The sequence below is a fragment of the Papaver somniferum genome, chromosome 9 (genome assembly GCF_003573695.1).
Source record: "Papaver somniferum cultivar HN1 chromosome 9, ASM357369v1, whole genome shotgun sequence".
Lineage (NCBI taxonomy): Eukaryota > Viridiplantae > Streptophyta > Magnoliopsida > Ranunculales > Papaveraceae > Papaver > Papaver somniferum.
In genome coordinates this window covers 157,159,243-157,176,270 of record NC_039366.1, presented here as the reverse complement: position 1 = coordinate 157,176,270, position 17,028 = coordinate 157,159,243, and the positions used below count along the sequence as shown (strand labels likewise).

The window sequence follows — 17,028 nt, the reverse complement described above, 5'->3', positions numbered from 1 at the left end:
CAATCAAACAACAAAAGTTAATTTGTTGTTTTCTTTTCTTTTTCTTTTATAGAAGTCGTTATTCTACATCCTTATTTTTTAATGGAAAAGATGGCATCTTATGCCGCTGAAGGTGCTATCATATGTGGTACAGTGACTACCAAGATGGCACAATGCTTTGGCTACTTGACAGGTGCTGTTTTTTAACCTAGGTGTTGTACATGAGTCAAGTCTTTCCTTTCCTCGCAGCTGCTCAGACCACTCCTGAGTCAAGCTGCTTGCAATTGATTGAAGAGAGCTTCCTTCAGTATTATTGGGATTGGCAATGCTGCCTCATTCCCAAACAAATGCAGTGTTAATAACCGTTATATAAGATCAGCCCTTTTACTGGCCGCAGTAAATACGTATGTTTAGTAATCTTTATAGTCACAGTTGTAGTGTTTTTACTTATTAATTTGGCTAATTAATAATTTATTAATAGGGGTGATAAAGCTGTTCAAAAGTTTGGAGTTGATGAACTTTTCAACTCGATCTAATTTAAATTCATTTTTCTTAAGTTTTATTCTAAATCTTTGCTAATGTGTTTTGCTGCAGGATAAAGTAAGTATGAGCTACTAATATTATCATGGTAAAATGGATGTTCAGTTGATTAAGCACCTACCTGTGTGAAGCTTAATTATCAATCTTTCACTGATTACTGCGAAGGAAAATTCACCTTTTCTTAATATTATCATCCGTAGAGACCACCTACATAGTACATTTAGCTAATCCGTAGAGACCACCTGTGAGATATATCTCATAGCAGAAGTTTCTTCCGGCATGCGGCAAGTAAAAATTGGTGCATACGGAAAATAAATGAATTATTTATCAAAGGAGCATAAGCAAACACCAAACAAAGATCGTTACGAAGGTTTCAACTGGGAGTTGCCTAGAGTGTGAAAAAGGTGAACTGATGCATTTTGGCATGATTTATTTTTGTACATTCTTTTGTTGGTTTTTTTTCCATTTAAACTTTTTAGACTCCACATTATGTTTTCCTTTTTCTTTTACACAAAACTGATCAAAAAGACCAAAATTAACAATTTCTGGATGAAAAGGACATTTAGATTTTGATACTGTTTAAATGGACAAAAATGTAAAAATAGTCAGGATGTAAACAGTTCCATCCTACCCATTTTTAAATACTTTTTCTTATTTTTAATTTACATCAGGATGCATTCAGTTTCATCCTTGCTATTTTTTAAGTTTAAGTCAGGATGAATCCAGTTTCATTCTTGCTATTTTCTTGGTGTCCATTTCACCCATAATAATTTTTACTCGTCCATTTGAACCATGTTTTAAAAATATTTGGACAAATGACCCATTTTCCGTTTCTTTTATTGAGTCATGGAAATTTCTTATATGTGCTTACGGATATTGACGACTCGGAGGTGAGTTGTTTTTCATTTCTCTAACCCCTCCTCCTAATGGTACTAGGAGGATAAAATACTTGAATTCTAAAAGTGCGGTCACTTTGTGTATCATTTTCATATCCATGGCAAAGACGTTGATGGAGAAGTGGCTTCATAAACGTTGTTGTATCTAATACACGTAACAATTGTTATTTCTTATCGGGTTGCAGTGGTGCTACTGCGATTAGGCCTGCACACGGTTAGGTTCGGTGCGGTTATAACTAAAATCGTTCACCTAACTGTGTTCAGTGCGGTTATCACAATTAAAACTGCAGCCGAACTGTTTAGTATTCGGTTCGGTTTTTAACCGCACCGATACTATTCGGTTACGGTTCGGTTCGGTTTTCACCTATACCCTGCACCTGTACATAAATACATTCTGAATTTCTAATAAACTGATACTACATTCCATACTTAAGTCTTGACAAGATAACCATAGTCTACAGATTAAAAACAGAGTTGAAGTTCACAAACAAGTTGACCAAAGTCTTAAGTCTAAAGATTAACCAAAAAGTATGATGAAACCAAAGTTAAAAAGCAAGTAGCATAAAGAGTTGCCAGTAAAAGAAAAAGAGTCATCCATTTGATCTTCATTTCTCAAGTAGCAGACCAGTAAAAGATTGTAGTTCATCCATCTCTCAAGCGAATCATCCCCTTAATCTTCATCCTTTCCCAAAATGTCTGCAACAAGAATGCAAAGAAGAAATATTCAAATATATTCAATGAAGTCTAATGATAAAAGGTATAAAAACTAACAGATAAAAGAAGATAACATTCATTCAAATTTCAAGTCAAAAGAGAAGAGATTCTATTACCATCTTCAATGTTGGAATTGTCATCTGGTACATAATCACACAGAAAATCAAGAGAGATAGGTTTCTGCAACCAGCTTTGCGTACAAAGAAGTGCTTCAACTGTCCTGGCAGATAGCGAGCTTCTCCATGGGGTAAGAATGCGCTTTCCGGTACTGAATGCAGATTCTGATGCAGCAGAAGACACTGGTATTGCCAAAATATCCTTCGCCATAAGTGATAGCAGCTTGTACTTGGTACTATTAGCCTGCCACCATGCCAGAATATCAAACTCCCTGGTAGACGCTTCACAGTCATCAAGCAAATACCTTTCAAGTTCTGACTTTGGATGAGTACTATGAACATTCATTCTTCGCCTTTTCTTCCTTGATTCAAGCATATCCTCAATGTTCTCTTCTTGCACAGAAACAACCATGTCATCAACACCAGCAGCAGCTGTTGACCCAGTACCTAAGACATCAGAACAATCAATAGTAAGTAATGATGATAACAATCTTTATGATAAAAAGCAGATAAGCAATATTAAGTAATGAACTAATGATGATCAATAGTAAGTAATGATGTCACCTTCCTCTGCATTGGCATTTGAATACATGCTGGTGTACTCATCATAAAGTCTTCCCATATCTTGTTTCACAGCCTTCAAAACAGTTGTAACCCTGAAATCATCTTGCTCATACAAACATTCCAGATCAAATTTCAAACCAGATTCTTTCTCCCAAGGATCAAGCAACTTAGCAAAATACATAACAGAGTTCTTATCTTCATAACCCCCCAATATGCGTTATACTTCCGAAACATTATTTCTGCCATCCTAGAAATATGAGGATCTCGGTTTCCTATGGCTCTAAGACGAACCAACTGTTCATGGATCAATGTCAACTGCCATAGAAATTCATGTGAAGTAACCTGAACTGAAGCCGAGAACTTAACAGTAACATCAAAGAAGATTTTTAAACACTTAAGAAGACACCTATCATATGACCAGTCTGCAGCATAGGGAGCATGATGACGGGGCTTGTTCTTTTTCTTAGTATTCTTCTTTCTATATACATCTCCCTCACATTCAGATTCACTAGATGAACTAAGATAATAATCTTCATTATCAATTACAACAGTATCATCGGTATTAGGTAAAGCTTCACTTTCAGATTCTTTGAAAATATACTTAGAACGAAAGCTCTTGTCCTCCCTTTATAACCTCTTAAACACTTTTTTATATGGAATGGCAGCTTCAAGCATCAGATACGTAGCATTCCACCTGGTCTTCACATCAAGGAAAACCATCTTCTTACAATCAATCTTCTCGAGAGCAGCACATTCTTTGAATTTGGCCAACCTAGAGGGAGAACCGGTAACAAAATTGATAACTGATCTGATCCTTCCAACTGACTTGTGATACAACAACACAGCATCTTTGACAACAAGCGCAAGAACATGCGCAACACACCTTACCTGATAAGAATGGAACAAGGAAATATCATCAAAAAATCAATAACAAGCACAAAGAAATATCATAAAACATGTCATTTCATGTACCTTGATCAACCTACACTAAAATGTAACTTAAACAACCTGCTATCAACCTACTAGAATCAGTTTTCATATCGAGTCAGTTTCAAGTTTCATATTGAATATATATGCTATCAACCTACTAGAAGTATAGAATAAACATAGCAATAGAGCTAAGAAAAGTAATTATACCTGCATGTATTGATCTCTCACTACTGCTCATGTCCAATTGATGACACTGGTTTGAAGATACTCAATTGCGACACTATTTGCACTGACATTGTCCAAAGTCACACCAAAAAGATCTTGTAGACCCCAATCCAGCAAACATTTCTCAAGCATTTTCCCAATCTCCTCTCCAGTGTGACCCTTGATCAAGCAAAACAGGATGATCCTCTTTTGAAGTTTTCAATGGATATCAATAAAGTGCACTGTCACACACATATAATTGAAGTTGTTTGGAGAGGTCGATGTATCAATTGTAAGAGAGACTCTTTGTTTACTTTCCTTGAAGTATTTCTTTAACTTCTCTTTCTCATCTTTGTACATAATTAAAAGATCTCTGTAAATGGTCATCTTGCTTGGCACCTTGAATCTAGGTTCAAGCTGTTCACTATATCTTTTAAACCCTTCTCCTTATACAATTCTAAATGGCAGTTCATCTATGACGACAAACTCATTCAATCTTCTTCTACACATATCCTTGTCATAACTTACAACAACCAGCTGTGATGATTGTCCAGGCCTTAGTGGTGGAAACACCAAACTCTTTTGTCCCTTGAGCTTCTTGTTGTGATTCTCTGGACATGTGCCTAAATGTGTCTTCATGCTGGAAGTTCCATTTTCTCTACTATGTTCTTGCAATTTCTTCTGACAATGCTTACACTGTGCTTTTTCTTCGCTGATCCTTATAAAGTCATTCCAAACTTTTGATCTAGTTTTCCCCTTCTTCTTCGGTACAACTTCAGGTGCAGGGTCCTGTGTATCCTGCTATGTAGCTTGTTTTTCTTGAGTAGCATCAACTTGAGGTGTTATAGATAGTGTCACATCAGTAGAACCAGCTGCAGTGGATGGAAAGGGAGATGCATTTGCCATCTTGCAGCTTGATAATGAAGTTGAACTTGATCCAATCATTGCTCTTAATTCTTAATACAAGCACACATATTTCTTAAAACAATCAAGTTAGTTCTGATTCTGAACTTGATAATGAAACTGCACTTCATGTGAGTGACATTGCCTGCCATCTTACTCAATTTTAATTAAAAGCAAACAACAAAAGTTGGAAATGGCTAGCACCTACAAAGTTATTAATACAACAAAATTTGAAAAAATAATTTGGATATGATTTTCATCACATCAAACATGATAAATCTCCACCAAAATCCAAACTATTCATTCAATTTCAGGCACATACCATTAATATCTCAATTACACAAGAAAAATCCAAACTGCTCTTTCAATTTCAGAGTAAACCTGACTAATTCAACACCCATTAAAATCCTTTTTCACAAAGTCACAGATCATAAATCACTTCATTAATCAACAAACCTTTTTCAAAACATTTTACATCAACAAACCCTAAGTTCAAAACCAGAACAAGTCAAAATGAAGATTGAACTAGTTAGTAGTTACCTGTAATCAGACTCCTTCCTTCCCTTAACTCAAACTGAATGATAATAGCTTTCAGACTCCTTCCTTGAGTTCCTCCCCTTAACTCAACCAAAACCTAAAATAAAAAACCCATGACTGTAATCAGAAAAATAAGATTTGACAAAAGAAATTGATTGATAAACACAAAACAACAAGCAAACGATTTCGATAAAAGAAACATAAGTCCTAACAGAAGAATAATTTAAAAAAAAACCTAGAAATTGAAAAACAAACAAATCAATCGAAACGAGAATGAGAAATAGAACATGAGATCTATTTACTTACTAGATAGAGCCATAGAGGTGGTGGTGCTCTTGATGGAGGTGGTTTAAAAGATCAGGGTCTGCTGTCTACTGGTGGTGGAGGCGACTGAGGTGAAGGCTGAAGAGAAAATAAAGAGTGAGAGGAAGAGAAACGAAGAAGAGAAAATGCCGAAGAGATTAGGGTTTCAAAATATATATGGTGGAGGCTTTAATCTAGACGGCTAGGATTAATCAGGATAAAAACTAATCGACGGTCCCTATTAATCGGTTGTTCGGTGCGATTAGTGTGCGGTTATTGGTGGAACCGTTCACCGAACCGTAGATCTAACGGTTATTAAAATGAAAACCGTGACCGACCGTTGGATCATCGGTTCAGTGCGGTTTCGGTGCGGTTAGTGCTGTTTCAGTGCGGTTAGTATGCATCCCTAACTGCGATATTGAGGAGAAGAGAGCATGCGTGGCTGAATTAAATAAGTATTTTAATTTTTGCTGCCCCAATAAGCTTAATAACATTTCTGTTGGGGATAAAAATTGGTCTCTTTTTTTTTTCCCTCAAAAGGGAAGAACTTTATTCATGTTCATTTACAAGAGGTAAAAAACGAGTACATGGATAAAATTTAGAGGAGGAGAGCCACAGAAAGAAAGGGAAAAGAAGAGTAAACGAAAACAAAAAGGACAAAAAGCTGATCCCAGTTGTAAATTCAATGATCCAAATGCAAACAACTGTTCGGTTGAGTTCGGTTCAGCCTGATGGTTCTTTCTTTATTCTCTTCTAAATATGTGTTCTTAAAAACTTTTTTGCTCCCAAATTGCAGTTTATACACATAATGGCCGTGTAGAGATTAACCTCCACACTATTTTTATTTAACACTCCTTTTTGGCAGTGTTAGCAGGTGGTGGCGCTGTAATGTTTGTTGAAGGTTTGTGTTTTGGTTTCTCATATGTAACTCCATTTTTGCATGGTGTACACATGCATCCAGCGCCTGGTCGAATTACCGAGTCCAAAAAAATAGAGTTCAACTGTAACACATGGCAGGGCGGTTTATGAATGTCTACGTGGTGGATTTAATTTTACCAAAGATGTGATGAAACCTTGGCAGGGGAAAATAAAGAAACTTTGTACATGAGGCCAATGAATGAGAGTCGTTTAAAAAGCAACACTGTATGGCAACTGCATTTGACACTGAAGCCCTTTTTTGTGTTACATTTCTTTGCAAATATTCCGTTAATTTTTTAAATAATTAATACAGATATACGTTCCTGGGTTACATACGTAATTACAAGAAGTATTTTGGAAGTGTACTTACAACGGACTAAAATATAGTATTAAAGATGGTAACAAGAAATGCATGCACCATTTAACTTGGTAAAGGAATTGCACTGACCTAAGCTTATCGCGATAGTGATGTGCAAGTTTTTGGAATCCATATCTACACTGTGGTGATAATATCCTCCAAATGCATTGACCCATGACCAAGTTAATCATTTCTTTTTCTTATGTCTTATGAGAAAGGTGCGTAATTATGCAAAACAAGCAAAACAATGAGCTAAAGGGGAAAAAACATTGGGGGAGCAGTGCAATACCATCAAAGACAAAAGATTTGTTTGTCTTTCTAGAACATGAATTTGAATGGGTTTTAATCTTACTACACCATCGAACAAGAGTAACTTGAGCATCAATGCTAAAGCCATGGACAAGTATGATGTTTTCCGTTCAAGTTTGACTTGCTATTGTCAGCTTTGATTTTATCAAAATGTTAAGAAGATCAGAGTAGTTTAGCTGACTATCCTCAGTTATTTATCTATTTTATTTTAATAAAAATGCTACCAATGAAAACTATCTAAAATTGTGAGGAGGATTATAAATAAGAAATATAAAAAGAAAATTAAAAGATATTATATGGAATTTAACTGTTGGGGTCAAATATACATTCTCTTAAAAGAAATGATGGATATATTTATTTCCTTAATTATATAAATTTCTTTAATATCTTAGAACAGGTCGCGTTAAAAAAATTATGAATACAAAATTTAAGAGTATATCAGAGGGTTCATCGGGAAATATGACTATAAACAGAAGTTGGGCACAATTTTAAAACAGACGATACTAGAATGGAGGACAATTCTTATTTCTACATTTTACCGTTTTTGACATTTTGGTTGTTATGCTAACCAGTGGGCGGTAGTTGGCTGGTGGCGCAGTAACATTTGTTGAAGAAGTTGAAGAAGGTCTGGGTTTTGGTTCTCTGCTCACAATTGTTGTAAGCACTCTAACTTGGTTTCATTTATTATCTTAATTATGAATTCGGCTCGGGAATACATATCGTTTATTGATTGTTAACGAAATATATTGTAAGATATGGATCTAAAGTTTCAAATAAGAAACTGACCCATGCATCGCACAGGTGAAAAACTAGTACACATAGCAAAATATAAATATTCATTCACATGCTATGTAATCGGTAACTATCACAAAAAGTTATAAAATAATAATTTTATTCAAAAATAATTGATCATTTTATTCAAAAATAGACCTTATACAATAACTGAAGTAAATCAAAACATTGATGTCTATTTTTTGGATTAAGTATTACAACATATAACTTAATCCTTAGAAGTGATCTGATTATTCACTGAGGTTTCTTCAGTGTTCAAGTACTTGAGTCTTCGCTTTTCTTTCAGATGATTGAGTATCCTCTTCAAAAAATTCACCTCCACAATCAACTTCAAAATATTTGACTCGAGCCACTCCTCATTCTTTATATAAGCTTCCAATTATTCACGAGCAATTTCAAAATCTCGCATTAGCATAAGCATGAGCTCAAAAGATATTTGATTCCTCTTATGTTCCTTTGAGAAATAGCACTTAATCTCAGTTGGAAGAAGAGTTTCAAGCTTCTGTAATTGGGAACCAATGTCAAAAGTATTTTCACCTATCTTGAACCGCAGTCGATTTTGGAGGAAAGAATCGGTTCTTAAGATGTTTTATATTTCAAATAAAACTTGGTTTTCAAGTTTTAAAACACCTAACAAGGTATTTTATTTGATTAAAGTAGTCGTGAAAATATACAAATTCGGAAATAAAATCAAGAAGGATTTTCCGAAATATTATTGCCAAGAGAGTCCGAATATGTCGTGTATAATTTTATCATGAACTTTCCTAAAATCGAAAGTATTCTTCTAAATAGAAAAAGGATTCCAAATTTTGAAAAATACTCAAGCGGTTCATGAAACATATAGATCAAGTATAGTTTTTATATTTTTCATATGTTCCCGGTGCTCTTTTAAGAACTTCCCATTTATTAATACTGAGCACAAAATTTTAGGAAGTTCCGATCAACAAGCTTAGTTGTTGAATTGAGCTCCCAATGACTCAAGGAAACAAGATCTATCTTGATGTTCTCGGACATCTTCTTTTCTGGAACAATTCCAAGAATAGGTTTCACACATCTTGAGTCACTACCTGAATTACCTGATTCAACAGATAGATCTATTCGAGTGTAAACATGATTGTAAGTGTGACTAGAAATCTTTTGAGTCATGAGTTGAGCAGAACTCTTATATCGACCCAGATATTCCCTGGAATATGACAACATCTCTTAATGAGATTGTTTCCTTGATTCTGATTTTGACAAAAGATCACTAACAAAGCTGCATGATCTGAAATCATTTGTTTTTGTGCATTTAAGCTGATCTTTGTCACTTTCAGAGTGATAATCCTTGTCAGAATAAATAACAATTTTTCTTGACCGGATATTAGTCACAGGATTATGCTTTGAAACACATCTCTTTTGATTCTTGCAAGTGGTTAAACTATCAGAATCCAGATGTTGTTTATTAGTTAAGAAATTCTGATAGATAGAATCACATATCCTTGTCTTAACTAATAAATATTTTTTGACTTTAAGATCATTGTCAGAATTTTCAGATTCAGTTTCAAGAGAAAACATAACTGTATTTTCATCTTGACATAGACTAGATGTGATTATCATCATGTCAGGAGGTTCACGAATTTCAATATTTTCTTGAGACACATCTTCTTCATGAGACCTGGTTTTTATCAAAGAATCTTTGACAATCCTTTCGTAAAGTGGATAATAAATATTATCTTTTAAATTATATTTTTCAACAAACTTTATGAAAAATTTAATCTAATCACAGTCATCTAAATCTGACTTGTGCCTCACAGGTGTTTGTTTTCTTATTAACACATCATGGTTAATATTCCCTGAGTTGTGTTCAACCAGTGAACTAACAGTGTTGAGTTGTTTATCAGGATCTGAAAAAAAAATTGACTTTCTGAAGTATATCATCTTCTTGCTCTACGTTAACTGAATCATCCATCAGATTCAATTCTTATAGGTTGGATCACACCAAACACGGATTGTTAGATCTTTTCGTGTTTGCCTGCTCTGATACCAATTGAAAAGACGAGGGGTACTCAAATACACCACAATCTTTTTGTTTCAACCTATAAGTCCTCTTACCAAGTGTGATCGGCTATGGATAAAGTCGAGACAATATAATAACTTCGGTGTTCACACTTTGTGTGATCGTCTATGGATACAAGATCGAGGCAATACGACAACAAGATAACTTGTGTGGTTGACTATGGATACAAGATCGAGACGATATGACAATCAAAGTGTGCTACTTGATAATAGTTTCGGTAATAACCAAACTTCAAAGGATCACTATCAAGTATAACAGAGTTAACGTATGTGTATTTTACTTATTATAATATCAATTATAATGCGTAAATCAAAGTAAAAGACACAACAAGATTTTGTTAACGAGGAAACCGAAAATGCAGAAAAACCCCGGGACCTAGTCCAGTTTTGAATACTCTCAGAATTAAGCCGCTAAAATCTAAACCAAATTTGTATAGTTAAGACCAAACAGACTACCCCTAGCTACTTAGTTCCCTCAGTATCCCTGCGCCTTCGACTTTTAGAGTCACGCACGTGAATAGAAAGTCCTTTGGATCGTATTCCAAAGAGCAAAGGAAGAATCTGTTTGGTAACCACTCTAATAAATCTTCGTTGCGAGATATAGATGAGTCGTTGACAAAGCCTCTTATGTTTAATTTAATAAACTCCTTTGTCTGGTTAGATCAATCTAACTTTAACTACCGAAATAGTCAAGTATAGATTCACACTCAATCAAAATATATCTCAAAGAGATATATTGAGAATGTCGATTCACACAACTAATCAATCGAATAAATCTGATTCTAGTTGGATCCCAGCCGATCAAGGATTGTGGACGCAATTCACAAGATACGAAAACCAATAAGAAATATTCTTTAACCTTCAAAAAATCGCACAACACCACTTGAATCTCTTGTGATCAATCACGCACATAACAGAGTCTGTTAACAATGGATTATCACAAGATGCCTTTAGATCTGCCAACAATTGTGAAGATTCCGTCGATACTTTGTGAAAAGACGAGGGTACCCAAGTATACCTCAATCTAAAACTTTTCCACCTATAAGTCCTCTTTCCGAAAGTGATTGTCTATGGACCGAGTCGAGACAATACAACTAATCGGTTCACACTTCGTATGATCGTCTATGGATACGAGATCGAGACAATACAACAACGAAGTATGTTTACTTGATAAAAGGTTCATACTTAACCAAACACAATAGAATTGCTATCAAGTAAATAAGATTTAACGTTTGTGTAATTAACTTTAAATTATAATAACAACAATTATAATTGCGGAAAATAAAAGTAAATGACACAGCAAGATTTTGTTAACAAGGAAACCGCAAATGCAGAAAAACCTCGGGACCTTGTCCAGAATTGAATACTCTCAGGATTAAGCCGCTATACCAAACCAAAACCAACTTCGTATAGTTGAGACCAAGCAACTAAACCTATAGTTCATTTACTTCCGTCTGTATCCCTGCGCCTCCAACTTGCAGTAAGTCACGCACTTGGAACAATTCCTTTGGTTCGTATTCCAAACAGTAAAGGAGCAACAAATCTGTTCGGTAACAACTCTTTTCAACCAAGTGATATCAGTTCGAAAAAAGGCTCTTCCGTTTATCCCAATAAATTCCTTTGTCAGGTCCTTAGATATATCCAATAACAACTACCAAAGTAATTGTCAAGATTTTGCAATCAATACTTTTAATCACAAAGAAATGTATTGATGCCGATCTACTCAACTAATGTATCCAATCTATCTCAAAGATAAACCGATTATAGTTGGATCCTCTTTGACCGAAAAAAGTATCGTGCACACCAAAGATTATGAACCCAAATCAGAAATCTTCTTCGTCTTCAAATCTTCTTAGATCTTCAATAAACACCTGCACACAATCAACTTGAATCTCTTGTGATCAATCACACACAGAGCGGAGTCTGTTAACGATGGATTATCACAAGACGTCTTTAGATCTACAAACAGTCTAAAGATCCCCGTCGAAACTTTGGTCTAGTTTGAGTGAATCTTATATCAGAAGAGAAGATTCTCAAGCATAAACAAAGTAGGTTCCATCAAAGTTCAACAACCGTTAGTCAATCAAACCAATCGAAAACAAAAGATAAACTGCAATTATCTAGTTTCCCACCAACGGTACTAATAGAGCTTCTCAATCCCAAAGAAGTCTTTTAACCAAGCGACCGTAAGAGATTTCGCCTAATTAGGTTACTTTCCTCTCTGAATAGGCGGATACACCAGTAACAACACAACTAGGTAGTTTTGCTGGCTCTGAGGATTAGTTTGCTCGAAATGCAAACTTCAATATTTATAGACCAAGGAAGTTTGGGCACCAAGGAATTTCCAAAACCGAAAATATTCTCAAGATATGCAATATATTACCAAATTCGGTTTCCATAATTCCTGGAAATGCACTGTCCAAATATTGACCGAAATCTCTTAGAAAATCTCCAACTAGTAAATGCACATTACTAATTTTTATTTTCCAAATATAAAATTAAAAACCTTAATTAAAAGATTCTCAATTTATTTTCGATCCGGGATTCTCCTTAAGATATTAAGGAATATCTTTGAACAACAAAAGATAAGTGTTACTGCAGATGTTCAAAGTATGTTGACATCTTTACTTTGTAAGTCCTTTTTCATACTTACAATCTTGGAACCGATTTTCCACACTTCCAAACAAGTTTGGAATTTTTTCATCAGACTTCCAAGAACTACGTGATTGATTATCCTATCAAATCACCAAACATGGGTTTCACGGTTCTACCAAAACAAGTTTCGGTTCTACCTCCATGTGGGTACTAGAATTAGTCACACTAGTTACCAAAACTTGGTTGACTAGGTACTAGGATCGGTTCCCACATATATATGGTATCTAACTTGTATTTGGTGCATATGTCCATAGGATCGATTCCCAATGTCTAAAAATGTGTTGCACATGTTCATAGGATCGGTTCCCAATAACTAGAAACTTGTTGCACCTCTTACAAGGATCGATTCCCCTTTTGTGATCAGTTGCACCTCTTACTAGGATCGGTTCCCCTTTGCCTAGATTTGGTCATACCAATTACAACAAATCGATCATACCATCTCAGGTGATTACTTAAGATCGGTTTCACTAATAAAAGTCATACCAATACAAAAGTCAGGCCTTGTGAATAGTTTTACCAAGAGCATAACCAACTCATGAGCGGTTATACTAAACACACATATTGGTAATTCAAAATATTTGCAATGGATAACAATACCAATAATCCTAGTGATTTCCCTTTCGATACACAAAACAAGTTTATGAATTTACTTCCTTCAAACGAATGTAAAACATTGTTTCCTAGGATAAAATCTTCACCTCATACCCATACATAATCACAATAGCATTCATAGGATTATGTGATGTCTTATATACTAAGTTCAAAAGATAAGCGTTATACTTCGTATTATATTCCTTAATACTATGTCTAACTAGAGTATAATCATTCACATCTTCGCAGTTATGTTTTCAATATGCACGACTTGAAAGATACGTTAGGGAATGAAACATCAAAAGAAGACCCAAAGACAGGAAAATCATCCATGAAAATTTCAAGAAATTTTCTACCATATCAGAAAAAATGCTCATCATGCAACGTTGAAAAGTAGCAGGTGCATTACACAACCCAAAAGGCATGCGACGATAAGCAAATGTACCATAAGGACAGGTAAATGTGGTGTTTGGTTGATCTTCGGGTGCTATATGAATCTGGTTATAACCCGAATAGTCATCTAAGAAACAATAACGATTGTGTCTTGACAACCTTTCTAGCATTTGGTCAATGAAAGGAAGAGGAAAATGGTCTTTCTTTGTTACTCTGTTCAACTTCCTGTAGTCAATGCATACTCGCCACCCTGTGGTTACACGAGTGGAGACTAGCTCATTCATTTCATTTTGAACTACAATAATGCTAGACTTTTTGGGTACAACTTCAATAGGACTGACCCACTGGCTATCTGGAATTGGGTATATGATACCCGCATCAAGTAGTTTCAGAATCTCACCTTTAACAACATCTCTCATGTTGGGGTTAAGTCTCCTTAGCATTTCCTTAGACGGTTTAGTATTTTCTTCAATATTTATATGATGCATGCAAATTATGGGACTTATACCTTTAAGGTCTGAGATGGTCCAACCTAAGGCCTCTTTATGTTCTTTAAGCACTTCTAAAAGTTTACTCTCATGTTCTATGTCTAAACATGATGCAATAATAACAGGCAAAGTATCGGAAGAACCTAAGAATGCACATTTCAAAGTGTCGGGAAATGGTTTCAAATCAAGCTTAGGTGGTTCAACAAGAGATGGGGCAGATTTGGAATCAGAAAGTGGAAGTGGCTCCACTGCAGTTTGCCATTTAGCAATATCCATGAGTGGTACAGATTCAAGCAAAGACTATACTTCACTAATATACTCAGAATCAAAAATATCTAAGTCAAAGTTATCTAGACATGCTTGCAAAGGGTCCACAGATAAGATATCAGGCAATGAGTCTTGAATCAGACTCTCAATCATGTTAATCTCATGCAATTCATTATCATCACAATCTATGGGATGTTGACTAATGTTAAAAACATTCAGTTCTACAGTCATGTTACCAAAAGATAATTTCAACACTCCATTACGACAATTTATGATGGCATTGGACGTCGCCAGGAAAGGACGTCCTAAAATGACAAGAATGTGATTATCTGGGTTTTGCACAGGTTGAGTATCTAACACAATGAAGTCCATAGGAAAGAAAAATTTATCAACATTGATTAACACATCTTCAACAATACCACGAGGGATTCTGACAGATCTGTCCGCTAATTGTAGCGTAACAGGGGTGGATTTCAGCTCCCCAAGTCCTAATTGCACATACACAGAGTATGGCAACAGATTCACGCTTGTTCCTAAGTCTAGTAAAGCCTTTTCGACCTCATGGTCACCTATGGTGCATGAGATTGTTGGACAGCCTGGGTCCCTAAACTTAGTTGGAATCTTGTTTTGAATTATGAACCTTACCTGCTCAGTGAGGAAAGCACGTGTGTGCACATGGAGCTTTCTCTTTTGTGTGCAAAGGTCTTTCAAAAACTTAGCATAGGTGGGTATCCGCCTGATTTCTTCGAGAAATGAAATGTTTATGTTTACTCGTTTTAACATTTCCAATATATCGTTGTACTGGTTACCCCCTTTTTGATGCACCAACCTTTGTGGGAATGGAGCAACAGGTACACAACATGGCATAGGAACATTAACATCAGTAGAATTCTTAGAGTCACTATCTTGCTCAGATTCTTTTTCTACACTAGATGTTTTATGTGGTGTTATGTGCAATTGTCATTCTGATTTAGACTCAGTTGACTGTGTTATACCTACATTGTTCTCAAAAACCTTACCAATACGAAGAGTGGTGACATCATTCACTTGATTATACGATGACTCATTGCAAACTGACGTGCTTGCCTGAAATACATTTTTTTTTAATTTGTTGAGGTTGGCTAGGGGGTTTACCCTTTTCTCTCTCATTTAATGCATCACATATTTGACCCAATTTGAGTTCTAAAATCGCAAGCCTCTGGTCATTTAACTTCTAATATTGCAAAAGATTTTGATTCATTTGGTTTATACCATCATCAAAACTAGGCCTTTTCTCTACATGGTATTGTGTGTGTGTTTGTACTTGGGGGTTTCTAGGATATGAATATCCTTGGTTATTACTCATTGTACCCCTTTGTACGGGCCCTTTACACCATGAGAAATTAGGGTGATTCCTCCACCCTGGGTTGTAGGTCTGAGAATAAGGATTGTTCTCTTACTTATTATACAAAGCATTGGTCTATTCTAGTCTAGACTTCTGAAATGCTTGTAGGTCTGGACAACTATCCACTAGGTGGTCTGAACTGTGACATGCTTCACAATGGGTTGTCTCAATTTGGTCACGGAGAGTAAGGGAAGTAGTTTTCACATTCTGCTGCAGCTCTATCGCTTCTATTCTCCTAGCCAAGGATGCAATCTTTGCATTTCTCTCAAAGTCAAACTCAATTCTATGGATATTAACTACAGGGGTGGTCTTGTTAGGTTCACGAATGGACTCCCACTGCTGAGTCTTTTCAGCGACTTCGGTTAAGAAAGTCCAAGCCTCATTAGCACTTTTGTCAATTAATGCACCATTGCACATTGACTCTACTGTGGTTCGGTGATAGACACACTTTTGTGTCTAATTTGTCCTCAATGTTCTGTATTGTTAGTACTCAATTTCGTACTTATTATGGTGTTTTATGTTTTTGTAGATGTTTTTGGAAAAATAAGCTCTTGCGGCGAAATTGGCTCGAAAAGTGGTGTTTTACACCCCCGAAATGTGTTAAAGGCACCCCAGAAATGTGCTGGAAACACCCCATAAAAATTACTTAAGGCACCCCAAATGACATGTTTTATTCGGACTCCAGCAACGGATAAGGGGCGACCACTGGATAAGGGGTGACCTTCTTCACAAATTCAAAAAAATATTTTGGCGGGAAAATATTTCTTTTCACAGGCAGATTTTTCGATCGGATTTTGGAGGAGTTTTTGTGCGATTCAATCGCTGAAACTTCATGGGTAGATGTGATATGTCATAGAAAAGCTGGTATGGGTGTTTGTTTCGATCAAATTTTGCTGGATAACTTGGTTTAATCCAAACATTGAGTTGGAGGATAAACATAAACTTACACGAGTTTAAACGTGTATTGCTCGTGATTGGAAGACTTAATCAATATTCTGGAGCGTGAAGAAGGTATAAAAGGAAAGAAACACAGCTGAGAACGCGTGAAAATCATAAAACAGGGAAGAAAATCTTCCCGAAAATATTTTTTATCACCCGAGTAAAGAGAGGATTATCTCGAGTTATGGAGGAG

General features: G+C 35.7%; 1 protein-coding gene across 1 annotated transcript; it reads right to left on the bottom strand.

The window, feature by feature from the left end:
* Positions 1-14,545: 14,545 nt before the first annotated feature.
* On the bottom strand, positions 14,546-16,313 carry LOC113312765. The gene is made up of 4 exons (XM_026561500.1): positions 16,101-16,313; positions 15,532-15,598; positions 14,815-15,435; positions 14,546-14,733 (listed from the first exon to the last, which is right to left on the bottom strand). Exons 1-4 carry the CDS (start codon positions 16,311-16,313, stop codon positions 14,546-14,548), a joined length of 1,089 nt encoding a protein of 362 aa, XP_026417285.1.
* Positions 16,314-17,028: the final 715 nt, after the last annotated feature.